Genomic DNA, 20,883 nt, shown 5'->3' with positions numbered 1-20,883 from the left:
AAGCACATCTATGATTGTCAATAATGTAGTGTTGATGCAACTTCATTCATGCAAGGCTATAAGTCATGAGCTGACCCTGGCCCAAAACAACTGCTGAGAAAACACGGAAGAAAATTGCCGAAACCCGGGATCGAACCAGGGACCTTTAGATCTTCAGTCTAACGCTCTCCCAACTGAGCTATTTCGGCGGTAGAGCACAATGTCCTCTTAGTAGAATATCAATTAAGCAGATATTGACTCGTATCCAAATTTACATTAGTTTAATGACTGTTAAACTAATATAAATCTGTTGACGCAGTGAGTAAATCAACTCTAGAAACCCTAACCCCAGCAAATAATCGGTAGATTGAGATTCTAACGATCTGACTCATTCTGTGGTGTAGAGCGCCCCCTTACGTTTGTTTTGAAGAACACATGGTTCTACGTGTTGACTGAAAATAACAGAGCACTTTTGAAAAGAAACACTGTGAAACACTTTTTCCAAGGTGCTTCCTGTTATTTTCAGTGGGTACGCATTAGAAAGCAGTGGTAAATGGTAAATTCATCATTATTACAGACAAAGACATATCTACATTTGCATATAGCTACATTTTCTTCATATTAAACATTTTCTTCTGCGTTCATGCCATAGGCCTATATATCTACATTAAAGAAGGGACTTTCATGGATGAAAATGGGTTAAATATCTATAATAAGGACTATCAATACAAAACACAGACCTTATCATACAAGAAAAGTACAAAAAAGACAAAACACCAACACCGACCAGCAGGCGGCGCTCTTCTCTTGTTAAACGTGTGCGACCTAACTATATCCCTACAGTTGTTCCTGTTCCGGGTCGTGATATCGTCGTCAGTGAGAGCAAAGCGGACAAGATGTTGCCCCGTTTGGCTTGTCTGGGGCCCGGTTTGGCCCGTCTTCGGCCCAGTGCAGCGTGCGGGGTTCGGTTTGTGTCGCAGTCGCAGCCGTCCGGAGCCGCTGGTTCTGCCACCGTGTCCGATTTACAGCCGTCGCATGCCGCGGAAAGTCACGGACACGGCGAGGTCAGCCCCTACGTGAAGGTGAGTTCAGTTCAGTTCACCCGCTCTGTTGACTGTCACTGTCACTGTCACTGTTGTTGACAGTGGGGAGAATCTGGAAGAAAAACTCTACATTATTTCCAAGATTGACAACATGCTTAGTTGATCAAGTTGATCATAATTGGGGGTAAACATTAATAACATAGAGGCCCTTTGCTAGCTAGTCAGCTGTGTGGTTTAAGCTGCATTTGTAATAGAAAAACCTTTTATAGGCTATTTTTTAATACTATATATAGGGGGTCCCCGGACCCCACTTTAAGAATACCCGGGCTAGATTGATATTAGTGGAGGACCCCAATGGAAACAAGCCTTAGTGATTTGAATCCTCTTAGCAGACCTTGTATTGAACTGTGCTATCCTGTGCATAGCCCTATTCTGTTACTGTTAATAACATTATCAATCAATCAATCAATTCCAGATTGGTGTAGGCCTACAACTATTATTTTATCCCTGAAAGTGTACAAGATTGCATTGTACACTCTCAGTTAAATGGATAAATGGACACTGAGGATTTCACTGTGTGCAGTCAATGCACACATTTTGTCTGACATTATGCTTTTAATACTCTGAGCAATGCACCGGGTGCATTTATTTTAATTATTGAACTATATCTATTCGTTTATGTGCCAATTCAGTCTACCAATACCTGCACACAAAATGTAAATTACTTGAATACTATGAAAGGGGGGGGGGGGGGGGGGGGAGCTTGAGTTTAAACACTTCCTAAGTTTACTGTAATTAGTTATTCTGTGACTTTCAATGTGGGTATTTAAATGATAATTTATTGACCTTTTCTTTTAATTCCGTCAGAATCCAGATTTCCATGGGTTCTCAACTGATCCTGTGGTTGATGTATGGAACATGAGGATAGGTTTCTTCTTTGGCATCTCCGTGGCCCTTGTTATTGGTGGAACATTTATCCACTACCTACCAGACCATGGGTGAGTTTATTCATTTAAAAAATGTTCACTGCGTGGCACCATCCAAGGTTTTGTTTTAGCATAGAGAGCTTAGCTCTGGTCCATAGGCTCTGCTACTTTCGTTTTTAAATCTCACATGGAAATCAGACCAGCTTCTCCTCTTTAGCCGAGCGTAAATAAAAAGACATTTTTTGCTACTCACCAAAACAAAGGCGGGTTGTGTCATTAGAAAGCCTACTTTCCTTAGTGGGAGCACTCTGAGCCCCACCACACGTATAAACGGTACTTTTTGGTTAAAAAGGGATTTAGTTTCCACCGGAAAAAAATACTTTTAGTTACTCCAATCTACCTCTACCGATATTGCCCAGAGAATTGCCTCATAGAGAATATTTTTCCTCCGGTGAAAGAAAATCCCTTTCTGGCCAAAAGGTACCGTTTATATGTGTGGTGGGGGGCTCAGAGTGCTCCCACTAAGGAAAGTAGGCTTTCTAATGACACAACCCGCCTTTGTTTTGGTGAGTAGCAAAAACGTTCTTTTTATTTACGCTCAAGAGGAGAGGCTGGTCTGATTTCCATGTGAGATTTAAAAACGAAAGTAGCATAGCCTTACTGCAGGGCAGAATCATAGAAGCAGTAAGGCTATGGACCAGAGCTAAGGGAGCTGGTCATCACATTATTGGCCTAGGAATTTAACAAAAACAATGATGACCGGCTCTCCCTATACTGAGTATTTGATGACCAGCAGTGGTTTCCTATGGATTCCATATAAATCCATAGGAAACCACTGCTGGTCATCAAATTATGGAATCCATAGGAAACCACTGCTGGTCATCAAATTATTTGCTTAGGAATGCGACAAAAACAAAAAACTGAAGTGAGGATAGCTCTCACCATCATCTTAACACATTCCGTGCTCAACCAATCAAATCATCACAAATGTCATTCCGGCCAATCACTTTTGGCGTCTTCACTTTTCTGGCCTCCCTTTTATCTTCAATATGTACTTTGCTCAGCCAATCAAATCATCGCTATGGGGTCCACACAAACCCAGAAAGCATGGGCATAGGAGGGGCTAGCGCCCCTCAAACATATTATGAATTCAAGTCTCCATGGAGTGAGTAATCAATAGGGAAAAAAGAAACATATTTTTTGGGTGACCTTTTCAACTATCCCTTTAATGATGGCTGGATTTTTGTATTAAAGTGGGTGTATATAAAATGGCAAATGTGACCTGTCTGCCCCCATTTCAAATACCAAGACATTGTAGTCTTTGCTTGTACACTAATGATTCATGTTGATAATCATATGGTATTAACACAAAACCTACTGTGGGACTACTGTTATAGGCACAGTTGGTAAACATGGTTTTAATTTAATTTAATTTAATTTAAAAATAGGGATGCAGTGTTTATAATTAGTTTTTAACATTTTATTATTGTTTGTTAAGGTTATTTATTTATTGATTGACTGGGAGTAACACGCAGCAAAGGTTGTAAAGGCTGCATTACAGCCTGGCCAGCCACTCTGAACCACTAGGCCAGGGACTTCCTACTTGGAGCAAGTTAAGGGAATGTTTGAATAACTAATACGTTAATTATTTTTGTCTGTTGGATGATTATTTTTGTTCATTTCTATTTGATAGTATGATATTAGCTAGGGTTACTGTTTTAGCATTGGAAAATATTTTATCTGGTGTGGGAATGCTGCTATTGACAAAGCAGAAGAAGCCTCAGGCCTGTACCGTATACTATGTTTGGTATTCACTTGTCCTTGAAGGATGTTGATGTATACAGCAACGGTGAACAATGAACATCATGAGTTTGTGTTGTGTGAAATCGCAGGACAACTTTGCAGAGGAGTGAATATTGCAGACTGATTTTGATATTGTTGTAGAAGAGTGAATTACAGTGTGATCATGTTTGTTTCTCTTGTCTTCAACCAGCATGCGGCAGTGGGCGAGAAGGGAAGCTGAGCTACTGATCAAGCAAAGAGAAGCGGCGGGTCTCCCTGTAATGGATGAGAACTACTATGACTCAAGCAAGATTGTCCTGCCCGGAAGTGGAGAGGAGTAGGATGTACAATAAGATCAACATTAACTGTAAATTGTATTAGATTATGATTGTGTAATAAATATGTACCTGTTGGAAATGTGTGAGCTTTGTGAACATTAACATTTTATAACGGCAAACAGCTCAGTGGTTCAGTGGCCGATTCATACTCTTATTTTACAGCCGAATATAAGGGGGGGGGGGGGGGTATTTCCTCAATCATTCAGCCCAGCTTCGAGTTCAATTTGTCGGCCGTGGAGCCAAGGAAACACCGGTAGTTTGGAAGAGACACAAGCCGACTTCCAAATGCTTGTGGCCTGGGAGGTGAGCTCTGCAGAGCGGATAAATTAGCTGCCTCTCGCTGCAGCCGTGCGATCTGACTGCAGTGTTGTCAGACCGGCGGCATCCGTGTACTTTATGGTAGTTCGTCGACCTGTTTCTCTCCTCCTCCTCACACTTGTTCTCAACAATTATAAAACATACTGTCTAAAATAATTACAAACCTATACTAAGCTACACAAATAACATGTCGTTCACATAAGAAACAAACACAAGATACCTCCTATCCCTGCAACGCATTTAACGATCCACGTTTGGCACACACACACCAGCCTGTTTGTGTTGTGTGACACAACTGGAGGAGGACATACGCACCGCACCAGCGAGGGATACTCAGATATTACCCGCTGTGCGATAGGGCTGCAACAATTCATCGATTAATCGTAATCGAATCTATTATTAAATTAGTTGTCAACTAATTTAGTAATCGATTAATCGAATCGGCAACTAGAGTTTTTTGCAATTATCATAGTTTTTCCAGTGTTTTCAGTTTTCAAGTGTAACTAAACTAAAGAGGAGTGATCCATCTCTCTTCCCTTACAATATGATAGTTGCACAGTAGCGACTGCAAAGCAAAATATGACACAACATAACGATTATAATATCAAGAACAAAACCTATGGCTTGAATATTTATTTTTACCTATTTGAATTCAGAAGAGTACTGTTCCTTCTAGACTGACACATTATAGCTATTCTTTAATCAAATGTATGCAGTCAGAATAAGCCACCATGAGTTGCTTTAATTCATTTTAATTTAGTTTGTCTTTTATTTGAATAGCAGCCTAATCAGCAGCTAATCAAATGAATTATATTTTTTGTTAGTTAGAACATGTCTAAAATAACCTAAAATATATTTTTAAGGTGATAGCAAAATAAGTGTCATAATCGTTTAAATAATCGGCAGATGAATCGATTATGAAAATAATCGTTAGTTGCAGCCCTACTGTGCGAGGGTCATTTCTCAGCCCCTTAAACATATTCACGTCCAGGACCTCCAATATTTACAATATTTATAGTTTGGCGCTAATCATGAGGGAGTGTGAATTGACTTATAGGGAGTGTGAATCGGCCCTTAAGGTCACATTCTCACCTAACACTTCGGTAGACTCAATGCGTATGGGCGGAGAATTTGGGATTCTTGCATATTTAATTTGCTGCGGTTTGCCTTCACACAGCTGTCATCCGCAGCAATTGGAAATTTTGGAAACGCAGCAGGGGGGACCTTTATCAATGTGTTCCATTCATAAACGCGCCTACACAGTGAAATCTATGGTGATAAAATGATACTCATAACGTGCATGTGTCGTGCCGTCTGGGACTGGACCCCCCTCTCTCTCGCTCTCTCACTATACGCACGCAGCCACACACTGTTCTTTTGGGCATGGAGGCACAGCGCACTGATATAACAGACAGCAGCGCAAAATGTTTACACGTTTATTGAGATGAAAGTTCCTACTACCCACTAGTCCCCACACAGTGACAGCACTCCATGTTTACGGCACGCACAGACAGACAGAATATTCTGTAGGCTATAATACTATTACACTGCACTGCAGTGTTTATGTGTTTTCTTAAGCAATTGATTAATGTACTCATCCTCATTTCGATCAGGGCTTCAGTCTCCTCATTCGACCACGTCTATCCACGGTAACGGGACATCTTTGCGCTGCGTAAAATATGCCTTCTCCGTTTCCAACTGTGTTCAGCTCCTCACCCGCCACATTGTTTGCTTCATTTCCTTTATTTACTGCGGATTGCATTCACACCTGCACCGAATCGTAATCAAGTGCGATTGGAAGCGAAGCGAAACCCCCGTTGTTGTATAATGCGGTTCTTTGATACGCATTACGATTCGAATGAGCCTTCACACCTGCCAAACGAAGTGCACTTTCTGAAAATGCGCAGCAGGATTCGTTTTAATCGCAGCAAAGCTCTCTGGTATGAATGTGACCTAAGACCTAAGCCTGCAGCCTGACATTGGAAGGATGGGGGTTCAACTTCAATCCCTTGCCAAGGCAATACCAAAGATGAACTAGATAAAGTGCCCCTCTGGGCACAGGTCTCCACCATGGCAGGTCAGGTTGTGGCCTCCTGGTGACACTATAATAGGCCAATGTGAAAAGGGTGCCATTTCTTCTTACGTCTTGGATGGCAATTGGATGATTTGAGGCATTTTGTTCAAAACAGGCCAATCCTGCAGGAGGAGTAATATCAACAAATGTGTTTTACAAAAGTCGGCCTCCTGGTGGCGCTATAACAGGCCGTTCTGGAATATTTGGGGCAGAGGTTCATCGTTGGCATCCAGGGAGTGTGTGTGCAAAGTTTGGCATGGATCGGGCCAACGGTACCGGAGATTAGCTGATAACGGACAAACGGAAGGACGGACGAACGGAAGGACACACACGGACGGAGTGCAAAACATACTCTCCCCCCATGTCTTCGGCCTGGTGGAGACAAAAATCCAGACTGATCCAGATTGTGACACGTTTTGAGTTTGTAGAGTGCCTATTTCCAGCAAAGATATTAGGTGTCGACTGTTGAGGGAAAAGGCAGGGGGCCTACTATTGACCCATGGAGGACTCTGGTCATGTGGTATTTGTGGATATTTAAACGTCAGCATTTAATACAGGATTGTTTCCTGAGGAGGGTTAGATAGGATGCATGACTTCAATTTGGGCAAGGTTTCAGCTCGATTCAATCACTCGATTAAATGACATGAAAGTAGTCTGTAACAGCAATTTGTTCTGTTCGCTAATGACTCGGCACCCCTGGCCTGGTTATCCTTTTAGCCAATGTTTTACTGTACCATTGGATGTTTACATTTCCAAATAATCATATTTAATGAATAATAATGGCCGCTCTTATCATCATTCCGAGCTCAGTCAATAAAATCATCACATTCGTGGTACACAGACAGCTGGGCATAGGAGGGGCTAAAAAAAACAGCTCTGAAAGAGGTTAGTCAAATAGTTACATAATTCCTTATTCAGTGTTGATGATGGCATCATATAAGATGACATCATCGATACTGAATATATAAATAAATATAACTAATCATTTCAAATATACTTCAAAATGAACGTGTTTGAACAATGCGGATGCATGCTCGACAAAGGAAATACATCACACACAGACATAGCGATATAACATGGCTCACAAGCTGGCCATCTTGGGCAAGGTGTTGTTTCGTCGGCGGTCCCTCGACTGCACCGGAGAGGAAACACCCTTCGCCCGCTGCCTGTCCACCCTGGACCTCATCGCCCTGGGTGTGGGCTCCACGCTGGGAGCTGGTGTGTATGTACTAACTGGAGAGGTGGCACGTGAGAAGGCGGGGCCCGCCATTGTCCTCTGCTTCCTCATCGCTATTCTCGCCTCCATGCTGTCGGGGCTGTGTTACGCCGAGTTTGGCACCCGTGTACCCAAGACGGGCTCGGCGTACCTCTACACCTATGTGACGGTTGGAGAGATCTGGGCGTTCATCACGGGCTGGAACCTCGTCCTGTCGCATGTGATCGGCACGGCCAGCGTGGCAAGAGTATGGAGCTCCACCTTTGACAACCTGGTCGAGAAAAAGATCTCCGGCTTCTTCAAAGCTACCATGGAGATGAAAGTTCCTGGGAACATCTTTGCAGAGTACCCTGACCCCTTTGCCCTCCTACTGGTGCTGCTGCTCACTGGCCTGCTGGTGTTCGGGGTGCGCGAGTCGGTGCTGATTACCAAAATCTTTACGGGCGTGAACCTTGTGATTCTGGGCTTCATCATCATCTCTGGCTTCATCAAGGGGAACATGGCTTATTGGAACCTCACAGAGGAAGACTTCATTAGCTTCTTGAACTCCACCAACCGTACAGTGGACATAACTGTTATTAAAGACAACTTTGGCAAAGGTGGATTCGCTCCATTCGGCTTGAGTGGCATTCTGTCCGGTGCCGCCACCTGCTTCTACGCCTGCGTAGGTTTCGACTCTATTGCCATATCAAGTGAAGAATCCAAGAACCCCAAGCGTTCCATCCCCATAGGCATCATAGCATCCCTACTCATCTGTTTCTTTGCCTACTTTGGTGTGTCAGTGGCACTCACCCTCATGATGCCTTACTACCAACTCGACACTCAGAGCCCTCTGCCAGAGGCGTTCAGCCACGTCGGCTGGGACCTGGCTAGATATGTTGTGGCCGTGGGCTCTCTCTGCGCCCTCTCCACCAGCCTTCTGGGCTCCATGTTCCCCATGCCCAGGGTGATCTATGCCATGGCAGAGGATGGGCTGCTGTTCCGGGTTCTGTCCAGGATGAATGCCCGCACGAAGACCCCTCTCCTCGCTACTGTGGTCTCTGGCATTGTTGCTGCCTTGATGGCTTTCCTGTTTGAAGTGGCGGCTCTGGTGGACCTCATGTCCCTTGGGACTCTGTTGGCCTATACCCTTGTGGCCATCTGTGTGCTCATCCTCAGGTACCAGCCAATACATTTGAATTCCTCCAGCCAGACAGAGTTGGAGGACAGGCCCCTCCATGAGAGCTTCGTCCTAAAGCTACTGTTCTGCCCCAGCGGAAAGACATTGACACAGACCTCGGGCAACATTGTCTATGCCGCCACAACCATTATCTCGGTGCTGATCACCGTCCTGTGCGTGGTGCTGACATGGAAGCAACCAGAGCTGTTGGCTGCGGATCCGCCCACAGTGACAGCGTGCGTGGTCCTGTCTCTGCTCTGTGGCATCTGCGTCCTCATCATCTGGAGACAGCCTGAGAGCAACGAGACTCTCGTCTTCAAGGTCCCCCTGCTTCCCTGGCTGCCTCTGTTCAGTGTGTTCATCAACATCTACCTCATGATGCAGCTGGACGTGAGCACGTGGTTCCTCTTTGCTGTCTGGATGGCCATCGGCTTTGCCATCTACTTCTTGTACGGCATCAGGAACAGCAACAAGTCAGACAGCTCACCTGTGTGCAAATCTGAGCCGACACTCCGGAGCATCCAGGGATCCCCTGATGACAGTGACATGGTGGAGGGTCTCCCTGTCTGTGTTTAGTGACCTTAACCCTGTTTTAGCGTTTGGAATTTTATAAACTGCATATAATGATTGACTACTGCCCAGAAGTGACTAACAATTATACTGTGATAGGCATAGACATTGGAAGTTCCACCAAATGCACCAACCTTTTTGTTGTTATGATTGGCTTGAGATTATGCAAACTATTCTGGCATTTTATTCTAATTTTAAAAAAGGTGTTTATCTTGGAAAGAAATGTGACAACAACACATGCTGATGACTTTTTTTCTATCAATTACTCACCTCATGAAACCTTGAAGAGATTCTTTGTTGCATTTTTTTTAATCCAATATTCCAATATTGGATGAATTGATGTAAATAGGAGGCCAATCTTAACAATATTTTTACACCTGGGATTACCCTGAGAGAGTTGTTTTCGAGTTGATAAATATTAGTTCATATAATTTTGCTTTGGACTCCTATTTACTTCAATTAATCAATTATTACCGTAATATAATATTGGATCAGGAATGTGACAAAAACTCTACAAGCTCATGCACAATGTGTCCTCGCAGAATGTTGGCCTCAGAATAGGTCTGTTAAACATTTCAGAGATGTTCAAATGCAACTCGTGCTTGACTGCAGTAGTGCATATTATGTCCTACACAGACCTTATCTGTGCATAAAAGTGTCTTTGACCAAGAGCAGTTGGCAGGTTGACTTCTACTGTTAGTACAGAGTGAGTGTGAAGCCTGTACCACTAGGCTAAACTAAACAGCAGGGCAACTGGGTTGAACTGAGTTTGACGCGTGCAGTGATTAATTCAATGTCCAGAGAGTTGTGTTACTTTCAGATATGTCAATCCATTTATTGATATCCACTTTCTTTCAGCAGTAGTACAAACTTAAATAAACTGTGTAACTATTGAACAAACTGAACCTATCGACCACGCACGGTCGAAAACTGTGTCGTCTTCCCCTGTCGCACCACAGTGACAGGTAATAAGGGTTTCCATGACAATATACCCACCATACTGACTGATAGCCATGACGTCATCGTAAAGAAGGACACGTTAACTTCATCATTAATTAGTTTAAATAAACAAAACAAAATAAACAAAAAGCATTTTGGCTCAAACACACCGGCCCCTTGTCCTGAACCACCTTGTCCTGAACACTCCCACAACATCCACTGTACCTCACAGGAACAACAGGTTAGTGCACACATCTCTTAAATGTTTAGTTATAGTAATATAAGTGGTCTTAATATGAGCCATGTTGATTCTGTGAGTGGTTTATAATGAAGTATACAGTTTGGAACTATCTCTATAGACTTGCTGTTGTTGAAGAACTGAAAAATGAAATATTATACTAGGTGCAGGGGGTGTTAATCTGCAGTATTAGAAAGCCTATAGCATGTTATCAGTTTAATGTTAATAAATGCCTGCTCTGGAGACAGTTTTGAGTCTGGCTGTGAGACACAGGATCAGTGTGTCCTAGTATGGTGACTATAGGATTGTAACGGTAACACATGTTGTGCACACAATAATTGAGAGAAAGCAAGCTCCTGGAGAAATTAACATAATCAATCACTCTGCAACAGTCTGCAGTACTGATTCCAGAGTTTTTTGGAGCATGTTGAGAGGCCTTGTGTATCTATCTGTCACGTTTCATGATGTCACTTGTTGTATTCCTTTACAGGATATCCTCACTGGTCAACAAAAACACCTTGAAGACCTTAACAGGAGCCCTCGTACAAGGTTTCTTTGACTTATATGCATGCACCTCCTGGTACCACAGCACCCCAAAGGCCCTTAAAACTAGGCTCCAGACTTCCCAAAACAAACTGGTCAGGCTCCTACTTGGCCTCACCTCACCCCCCGAACCCACCTCACTCCTGCCCACTTTGACAGGCTGGAATGGCTTAGGGTCGAGTCTTGCAATGGGTCTGGTCCACAAGATTCGATACAACACCAAGATACTATACTTCCTTAATGTTAACGAAGTCCACACCCACAACACCAGAGGGAGTGCAAGTGCAACAAACCAAGGGACTAAATTATTTTCGCTCCTATGCCACCAAAATGTGGAACGCCCTACCAACAGTCATTAAGACATGCGAATCCCTTGACTCCTTCAAAACCGCTCTCAAAGGGCACCTACGGACGGCTGCAATTCGAAACTGGCCGTAAAATCTGAATCCCCCCACGCCCCCCCCCCTTTTCCCCTCACTGTATATGTTTCTTTTCCCTTTTTACCTCCTTTATGATGAATTCCTGTTCTGTTCTTTGACTATATAGAAGTGTCTATTTGTACGTCTCTAAATGTTTTGATGAATTGAACATGGTGCCTGGACCCTCTTGTAAACAACTGTAATGCTTAATTGGGTCGTCCACTCACAGTTAAGTCTTTTTGAGTTTGTGCTTGAAATGTACTGTAATTCTGCAATCAATCAATCAATCAATCAATCAATCAATCAATCAATCAATCAATCAATCAATCAATCAATCAATCAGTTGTCTTCAACTATATAGCTTATTGTGGACCGCAGAGGGTTCTGGCTGTTATTTTCTTTTCGTGCCAAGCAGTCAGTTTTCAGTTCATATCCCGCAACACCTACGTACGAATACCCTTATGCGTACGAAGCATATATATATATTTTTTAAAGCATACAAACCAGTCTTTACTTCCGTTTTCTTGCCAACACCGGTAAAAGAGAAGATTCACTCGCTCCGTCCATTGGCCAAATCCGCCGTCGCTCATATTTCCCCCGCGTCCCATTAGCCAGAAGTCAGAGGCATGGGCGGATACTTATCGCTTATCGGCGTGGCACACTGTAAGGGGCGGGGCTTAGAGGGTCGGGCAGGAAAAGAAAAGGAAGGCGAGGAGGCATCTTCTCATCTCACACGAAAACGGTAAACGAAAACATTTTATACCGCCTCTCTTTTCTCGCACTCGGTGCCGTGTTGCTTTATGCGTTACGTTACCCAAATGAATAAAGACACACAGTAAATGAAGCTCTTAAGATGAACAGTGTGGCCGACTTTAAGAGCGGGCCGCTGACCCCCATAAACTAAGCGAAGAGGCTAGCTAACTTAGCTTGCTAACTATGATGATGATGATGATGACGGGAGGGGAACTGACTGTCTTGTCTGGACGACGACAACACTGCTAAAACATTTAGCATGCCAGGTTATTTAATCAAGACGTACTCCAAAACGTAGAGCCAGGTCCACACATGACTAGAATAACATGAGATGATGTGGGCAGACAGACTGGGCACAGATGTAGCAGCAGCCTCAACAACAAAGTTGCCATGTTGTCGTATTAATGAATAGTTGCGGAGGTCAAACGTTATGCTGGTGTTGTAATCGCAGTGGGACGTCCACGGAGGAACACAAAACTGACACCTGAGCTCGTCTCGATGGGTCATATGTGGGTCATTTAGGTTTCCATAGAAACATGACATTAGTAAAGGTGAAGCCTCGTAGGTACATTTCAGGCTAATGCGGCGTCTGTTATGCTCAATATGTCACGAACTGCCTGCCGAGCTGAAAATTGACTGAAATTGATTGGTTGATTGATATTTGTATTCACAGTTTGTAGAATTGGTACAGTTCAAACGAAAGTACAGGTCAATACAAAAAGTGATACGAGGATAAAACCAGAAAAAGCACTAGGACTTGTTTACATCAGGCCAGGGTCCTCTATTTTCAATTCGTCAAACTGCAGTTCATCAGACTGCAGTTGACGTTGACTAGAAAGCCATGGTAATCATATGATCATATGAGATCTATTCAGATCAAAAGCATGAATAAGTTTTATACCAACATTGAGTGTTACTAGTTCATTTATGTGTCGTTTACTTTTGAAGTTGTGGGTCCTAGAAGTTACTAGAAGTTACCGATGTTGACATACTACAGTATAGAAGTTGACCACAAGACTCCCATATGCCCGAAATTCATTTTTAAATGCATTTTGTAATAATAGTACATTAAAATGTCACTATTTGTAGCCAGACTCTAACTATACGTTGGAAGTAAGTTTCAAACTTTGAATGATTATCCATGTTTGTTAAATGAAATGGCCTGTAAACATGTCACTTCAGTCATGGTGAGGGATGTCAGCTGACACTGACCATTAGTATCCCACTGCATCATGTAAGGCCTGATGATGCGTGATTCTTGCTCAAATGCCAATCTCGATTTTCCTCCACGAGAATTGAGATCACGATTCTCACACAATTCTCTTTTTTTCCATGAAAATATTTATTATATAAACAAAAACACAAGAGTAACTAAAATTAAAAAAATAATAAGCTAACCTGATGTCCTTGACAGCTAGTTCATGACTCCAAGCTTTAAGTGGTAATGTGTTTGTCAACAGTGAGGTGTGGATTGAGTTAAAATGAGCTTCTGGGAGATCAGAATACTCATAATTACACAAGAAGCCACCCAATGCTGTTCGAACCCATTCTGATCATGTGATCTCATACTCGGATTGTTTTCTTAGTGGGGTTGTTTGGCTATAATTTGCTGCATAGCCATTTCCCACAACACAACTGTTATATTTGCACCTGACTTGTAATAATGGTGATTTTGATTTGATTTTACCATGACATGTACCCTTTTTGTGCTAATATTTATACTCTGAGGAGAACCAGAAACATTTGTCCAAAGACGGATCATCTTGACAGATCTGCTTAACATTTTGGAATGTGCATTGTGTGTCTACGCCTACGCGTGATGTAAAACTATTAGTTTCACAGGCCTTACATACTTAATCACCCTATTACAAACATGCACCTCTACAACAGAACCTAGTACACAGACTAATAGTCTATCACTCTATCATGGCCAGTTCAGTACAAACCTGATAGCTATTGAATGTGTGATGCTGATGCATTTTCTGTCTTAACTCTGGAGATATTTGCTTTCAGATGGCTGCAATCCGCAAGAAACTTGTGATCGTTGGTGATGGCGCTTGTGGGAAGACATGTCTTCTCATAGTGTTCAGCAAGGACCAGTTCCCTGAGGTCTATGTGCCCACAGTGTTTGAAAATTATGTGGCTGACATCGAGGTGGATAGTAAACAGGTAAGTCAGTTAACTGCCTTTGCACAACTTGAATTAAAAAAAGTAGTTGAATGATCAAATGATTGACATTTGAGATGTTGTCTATTTAAATTTTGCTTAATTAATCTTCCTCTTGAAGGTCATTGACAATAATCCATACAATGTCCATTATGACCATCTAAACTATTTAGTGTTGAGCACTTGAGCTGTGTATTCACTAGTACAGTGCCTGTATTGTACCTGCAGTTTGTAAATGCATCGAGGATGCAAATATCCGTTTCTTTTTTTTCCTAAATTATATTTTTTATCCCACGATTTTGTAACCCATTTTTCAACCCTGTGTCAATCATCTACTGTGATCCTGGGCTCTACACACCCTCCGCCAACCTGGGGAGAGCAACGGACTTAACTCATGCTTCCTTCATGCTTGAGTGTCCAAGTTGCTCCTTTACACCTGACAGGGGGGAGTTTCCCTGGTTGGACGTAGCGCGTGAAAGGAACACGTTATTCCAACCAGTTCCTTTCCCCTCCATCAGGCGCCCCGGCTGGCCAGGGGGAGGCAGTTTAGAGACCAGGATTACTGCATGTTTTTGTGAGGGTACCTACCCTAGGGGACACGGGGAGAACATGCAAACTCCACACAAATATCCGTTTCTAATGGATGAAGCCTTGGCCTGGAAGAGAGGTCTCCAACCTGCTTAGCTTGTTTCAACCCTCAACCACTACGCTCTCCAGTTTGCGGGTCAGCAGTGTTTGGCCAAGTCACTGCCCCTCTCCTCCAGGCTTCCAGCTATAGTCCACGGAGGGGTGCCCCGGGCGCAACCATCACCACCGGGAGAGAAGGCCACACCTGTCCAACAGGGAAGTGAGCAACCTGCCGGCCAGGTGCAGCAAACCAGTGCTGGCCACACCCCAGCGACCGCCGCGCCCAGGGCACCCTCCGTGGACCCGCCCACTGTCCTTTCAATTCAAAGGAGCTTTATTGGCATGAGAAAACGTACGTTTACATTGCCAAAGCAGAAGTGGAACAAGACAATCAAAATAGAACAATGTATTTACAAATAAATATTGGATATAAATAGGATTCTCCTACCAGAACTAACTAACAGAAGCCCTCTCTGCCTTGTGTGTTCTTGGGGGAGAGCAGGCACTGAGAGGTCTCTAGGACTATGGTTTCAAAACTATTATAACTTGCTGGAATAGCAATGGAAGCAAACGTGCTTTATTGCCTCATAAGCGACTGTTTTCTAACAAAATAGTACTTTATACTCACACGAGAGGTGGCTGTAAGTTTAATCCATCTAGTTAAATTAATGTTTTTGAGAATCAACTATATCAGCACCTCCCGCATGTTTGTCTTTTGCACAAGAAGATTTTGCTAACCACACACACCCCCATTGCTCAGAGTTTTCTTTAACAACAAGGCAGGCACACTGAGGCAAGACATTGAGGCTGAGGCATGCGATAGGCGAGTGAGTGCCCGCACCGAGCACATTATCTGCAAGTCGGCAAGCCGCGCAGACGGAATTGTTTCATCACCTGTTTACAGATTGCACACGTTAGCAAGCTAGCTCGCTAACTACACTGACTGGCTACATGTGGGCACACACCACTGACTTCACCCAGTTAAGGAGGACAGCATAGCCAATGGAAACAATGGAAAACTCTGGAAAAAGGCATACACACATTACCACCTTACTACCAAGAGAGCAGCCTCTTAAATAGTGTAATACGGTAGTATTAGTTAGTTCACCCAAAGTACTATAACTATAAAGATCTAACTTTGCTTGGTGTTAACAGCCCTTAAACCTTGATATTTATTAAGATTGTCTTTTAGGTGCTGTAAGTGACATTTTGTGGTTAGAAAAAGAGTTGAAGGTGAAGCTCTATATTCCCACAGGAATCATTCATTTTGAGTGTTTGAACATAACTCGAGCAAATACATTATCAGGTGGGTTGGGTTGCCAAGTTATCACCTTCAAATTTAGAGTTCTAGTTCCAATTTTGTCTGCTCAGTTTTCATCACCTCCAATTATTTCACTTGTAACCTGTATGAGTTCTCTCTCCTGATTGGATAAAATTGATATCCTGGACTGAAAATGTGTTTTCTCTTGAGTCTTTACTAAAGAGCTGAAGAGATGGTTAGACCCTGGTACTGAACAAACTCTATACTAGCAATCATTATTTGGGAATATAGAGATATTTCAGTACCATCTGCAGGCTTCTGTTTGGCTGCTGCCTGCTTTTCTTCTTCAGTGATGATTGTAAATAGTGCAATTAACATGCTGTTATTTCACACACACAGCGAGAGATGCGTGCACATGTGTACACACAGCTGCTTGACCCATGCAATGTTTCATGGCATTGCATGTGCAAATAAAAAAACCTGCCAACCAACACAGACGGCATATATAGTTATAATATAAGAAGAGTAAGGTTGAGTGTTTTTTTGTTTTGTTGTTGGAATGGTGTGGCTGTCAATGTTCTAAGCATGTTCTAACCCATTGATGCCTGGTGCAACCTATACGCTGTTCTACCTTTGATGCCGGCGCGCTCTCTGTGTCTCATCAGCTATTGCTATATAGCAACATAACAATTTATTTATTTTTTATCCGATTTTGAAGGATTTCAGAAACCTTAGGTCAGGCCCTAGAAGGCATTCCCAGATTCGGCCTCAGGCATCAATGGGTCGACCTAGGGAACAACTGTGTCGGGATCTTGAAGATCACCATCACGTGTTGAGTCGAGAGGCTCGCAACGCGTTGTTAGTTTGTAGATCTGTACTGCAAATTTGTGGTCGGACAGCATCCGGAAACCTATTTGCGCATGCCTACAGGACTCTGAGAAATTGGCGATTGGAAATCAACTTTTATTGATTATTAGAAGTGGAGACATACTGTATGTGAAGGTGGAAAAGTATATGATTGCCTACCGAGTGATTTTTGTAGCAAGTTGGAAAGACAAATGGACAACTGTCTGTAGGCTGTATACCCGTACATACAGGCTGGGTCAGGTGGCAATTAGTGTAACAAAGATGTGTATGCCCAGCTGAGAAAACTGTCAAAATGAATTCTATTGATTTGGTTAGTGAGCTTGTTTACTTAGACTTGCATCCACTTGTAAAGTTACAGAGGGGGTGTCCCAAAGTCTAAACATATTAAACACTATTTGTTGAAGCCATACTGCAACCTAGACGCATTCTGTGTCTGTCAGAGGAGTCACTGTGTTAAACGTGTGATCTGCTCGTAGGTTGAGCTGGCTCTGTGGGACACAGCCGGTCAGGAGGACTACGACAGACTACGGCCTCTCTCCTATCCAGACACGGACGTCATCCTCATGTGCTTCTCCATCGACAGCCCAGACAGTTTAGGTGAGACCTAAATCATAGAGATTCCTCCCATCTTTTCTCTTTTTTTTGGGTTCTTTTTTTATGTCTAGAGAGCCTGACCTGATACCTTGTGTTTCAACACAGAGAATATCCCAGAGAAGTGGACTCCCGAGGTCAAGCACTTCTGTCCCAACGTGCCTATCATTCTTGTGGGAAATAAGAAGGACCTGCGAAATGATGAGCACACACGTCGTGAACTAGCAAAGATGAAACAGGTCGGTATTCTATATCCGTGGTTTGGTGTCCAGACTCTAGTCATGTCCTAACTCTATTTGCCCAGGGTAGTGAGGGCAGCAATAAAGACAGAGGGCGATATTTGAAAATCCCATTGGGTTGATAAGTGATGATAGTAGGTGCCTAGGTGGGCAATCAGTGCAAATGCCACCATGCAGTTTAGGTCACATTCTCACCTAATACTTCGGTAGACTCATGCGTATAGGTGGAGATTTTGGGATTCTTGCATATTTAATTAGCTGCAGTTTGCCTTCACACTGTCATACACATGCAGCCACGCCACGCACTTTTGGGCATGGAGGCACAGCGCTGAGCACACCGATATAACCGACAGCAGCGCAAAATGTTTACAAGTTTATCGAGATGAAAGTCCCTGCTCCCCAGTCCCCACACAGTGACAGCTCCATGTTTACGGCACAGACAGACAGACAGAATATTCTGTAGGCTATAATACACTGCAGTGTTTTTATGTGTTTTCTTAAGCAATTGATTAATGTACTCGTCCTCATTTCGATCAGGGCTTCAGTCTCCTCATTCGACCACGTCTATCCACGGTAACGGGACATCTTTGCGCTGCGTAAAATATGCCTTCTCCGTCTCCAACTGTGTTCAGCTCCTCACCCGCCACATTGTTTGCTTCATTTCCTTTATTTACTGCGGATTGCATTCACACCTGCACCGAATCGTAATCAAGTGCGATTGGAAGCGAAGCGAAACCCCCGTTTTTGCTCGGAGTAAAATGCGGTTCTTTGATACGCATTAGGATTCTAATGAGCCTTCACACCTGCCAAACGAAGTGCACTTTCTGAAAATGCGCAGCAGGATTCGTTTTAATCGTTTAATCGTAATGTTCATTTCTAAGGCACATTGACAAATGTGTCATTGATCTTGTCATTCTAAGTGGGACCTTTCACTTGCCAAATGTTTGTTTTAAGTGGCGCGGTGGTAACAATAATATAATAATAAATGGATGGCTTGCCATATTTAAGCAATACTAATCGCACTATGTTCATGTCAATTTGCTATTTAGCTTCTTGAATTACAGGAGGACAATTCCTTCATTACTTTTCATCTGCGAGAATGTCCACTGCACTTGTTAATGTTTTATCCACAGCTTCCATTTCAATAAGTATATAGGTTTTGTATAAATGTTATTTATTGTATATTATGATGTTGGTCTACTCTATACCATTTCATTTACACAGTAATAAAGGCATTATTGTCTGAAAATGGGTAACCGTTTTTGTTACTTGATCTGCTAAAACAGGAACCAGTGAAGCCAGAAGAGGGACGGGACATGGCCAACCGCATCAATGCCTTCGGTTATTTGGAGTGCTCAGCCAAGACGAAAGATGGTGTGAGGGAGGTATTTGAGATGGCTACTAGGGCGGCGCTGCAGGCCAAGAAACGAAACAAGAAGAACGCTTGCGTTTTGCTATAGAGAGCATGGGAGAGACGGGAGTGGGAGGGACAGGGGGAAATTGAACCAGGCCACGGAAGAATCATACGCCCCTTCACAGCAGGGTGGAAAGATTTCACATGGGATAAAAAATATATAGCAAACCAGGCCAAAATAAATAGAGATTGGAGGTCAAATATGATAAAAGGGAGTATACACATCAGGACCAAGATGATTGCTGTCAGCTGTCAACTGATGAAAATTGTGCAGTTAAGATTTCCAATTAGGTCCTCAACTACGAGAAGGTTAAGAGTAAAAATACATCTCTCTCACTTAAGCTTTTCAAAGTGTGGTGGTGCCCTTAACTAGGCCTGCCTGTTCTCTGAAGAGAATGACTAAACCTCAGCATTATTGCTCTGGTAGAGACAAGTTTGGAAAGAGATGTGGCACCATTGCATCCAAAATGATGCAAGCTTGCTGAACTTGTGACCTCCATGGCTTGCAGTGTGTCTGTCTGTGCTTGTCTTTTCTGTGCAGCCATTCCGTAGGTATTTTTCTTTTCTTTGTGTTGCCTATGGATAGATAGACTAACCTATCTTCATGTGGACCAGCTCTTTTTATGAACCAATGGTCCAACATTATAGTTAATTTGATACAAGCAATTTTGATTTATTTAAATAGCTAAATGTTTTTATTTGCCTTTGACTATAAATACATATTACATGCATACTTGGATAATAAGACTAACAGATTTTTTTTTTAGTGTTTTATATAACCTTGTTCGTGTATTGTATTAATTTTACTTAAGAATTGAATTGATCATTAGTTTGGGCTTTCTAGTCAGTATAATGATATTCACTTGATGTGGCCTGTCAGACACACTGTCAGGGTTTGAGAGGGGATATGGTTTTGTATATGGTTGGGTATTAATACTTTTACAAATTGGCATATTCCCCTTTCAGAATAGTTTTATTTTGCCTGCATGCCAGGCTGTTATTGGGAGTGATGTTTTATTTTATTTCTTATTGTTGACCCATTTCTGGCATTCCCACACTTCATTCATCACATCTCAAACACCGCCCCTTTTTGTTTTCTCTTGTACTGTATTTTTAACTTTTTGTGACATTCTACTGGCTTAGTATTCTGTATTAGTTGTGCATATTTTTGCTAAATCAACATAAAACAGACAAAGTTCAATGCTTGAAAATAAACTCTTGAAAAGAAAATTGTCAAATTATCATCTGCAAAATGCAAGCAACTCCTGAAAGAGCTTAGGTATGTGAGGCAGAATGTGTTTTGTATACAAATTCACCCTCATGTTTCTTCAGTTCTCTTTTCAATGTACTCTAAAAGGAAATAAATTGTTATAGGGAATGACCAAATTTATTATTCCTACCTTTTTTTTTAAACTCAAATG

At 42.6% G+C, this 20,883-nt stretch overlaps 3 protein-coding genes across 3 annotated transcripts; all 3 read left to right on the top strand.

Annotated features, from left to right (window-relative positions):
• The first annotated feature begins 827 nt into the window (after window positions 1-827).
• Window positions 828-4,147, top strand: ndufb11 (NADH:ubiquinone oxidoreductase subunit B11). The gene is made up of 3 exons (XM_080763278.1): window positions 828-1,061; window positions 1,890-2,020; window positions 3,942-4,147. Exons 1-3 carry the CDS (start codon window positions 876-878, stop codon window positions 4,069-4,071), a joined length of 447 nt encoding a protein of 148 aa, XP_080619404.1. The 5' UTR covers window positions 828-875; the 3' UTR covers window positions 4,072-4,147.
• A 3,389-nt stretch (window positions 4,148-7,536) lies between these two features.
• Window positions 7,537-9,411, top strand: LOC308315070 (cationic amino acid transporter 3-like; the record flags this gene model as incomplete). The annotated part of the gene is made up of 1 exon (XM_080762898.1): window positions 7,537-9,411. The coding sequence occupies one exon, from the start codon at window positions 7,537-7,539 to the stop codon at window positions 9,409-9,411; it is 1,875 nt and encodes a 624-aa protein (XP_080619024.1).
• A 2,814-nt stretch (window positions 9,412-12,225) lies between these two features.
• Window positions 12,226-20,848, top strand: rhoaa (ras homolog gene family, member Aa). Its single transcript, XM_080764362.1, has 5 exons — window positions 12,226-12,286; window positions 14,311-14,466; window positions 17,695-17,815; window positions 17,918-18,048; window positions 19,335-20,848. The coding sequence occupies exons 2-5, from the start codon at window positions 14,311-14,313 to the stop codon at window positions 19,506-19,508; spliced, it is 582 nt and encodes a 193-aa protein (XP_080620488.1). The 5' UTR covers window positions 12,226-12,286; the 3' UTR covers window positions 19,509-20,848.
• Window positions 20,849-20,883: the final 35 nt, after the last annotated feature.

This window comes from Protomyctophum bolini, assembly GCF_963924005.1.
Source record: "Protomyctophum bolini genome assembly, chromosome: 5".
Lineage (NCBI taxonomy): Eukaryota > Metazoa > Chordata > Actinopteri > Myctophiformes > Myctophidae > Protomyctophum > Protomyctophum bolini.
The sequence above is the reverse complement of the archived record's forward strand: the minus strand, read 5'-3'. Positions and strand labels throughout refer to the sequence as shown.

What these genes read in the sequence shown, in the direction of transcription:
- ndufb11 (XM_080763278.1), top strand. Translation starts at nt 876, where the DNA reads ATGTTGCCCCGTTTGGCTTGTCTGGGGCCCGGTTTGGCCCGTCTTCGG. An exon ending in AGGTCAGCCCCTACGTGAAG is followed by an intron (nt 1,062 to 1,889) that starts GTGAGTTCAGTT and finishes TAATTCCGTCAG; the next exon opens with AATCCAGATTTCCATGGGTT. An exon ending in CACTACCTACCAGACCATGG is followed by an intron (nt 2,021 to 3,941) that starts GTGAGTTTATTC and finishes GTCTTCAACCAG; the next exon opens with CATGCGGCAGTGGGCGAGAA.
- rhoaa (XM_080764362.1), top strand. Translation starts at nt 14,311, where the DNA reads ATGGCTGCAATCCGCAAGAAACTTGTGATCGTTGGTGATGGCGCTTGT. An exon ending in TCGAGGTGGATAGTAAACAG is followed by an intron (nt 14,467 to 17,694) that starts GTAAGTCAGTTA and finishes ATCTGCTCGTAG; the next exon opens with GTTGAGCTGGCTCTGTGGGA. An exon ending in CGACAGCCCAGACAGTTTAG is followed by an intron (nt 17,816 to 17,917) that starts GTGAGACCTAAA and finishes GTTTCAACACAG; the next exon opens with AGAATATCCCAGAGAAGTGG.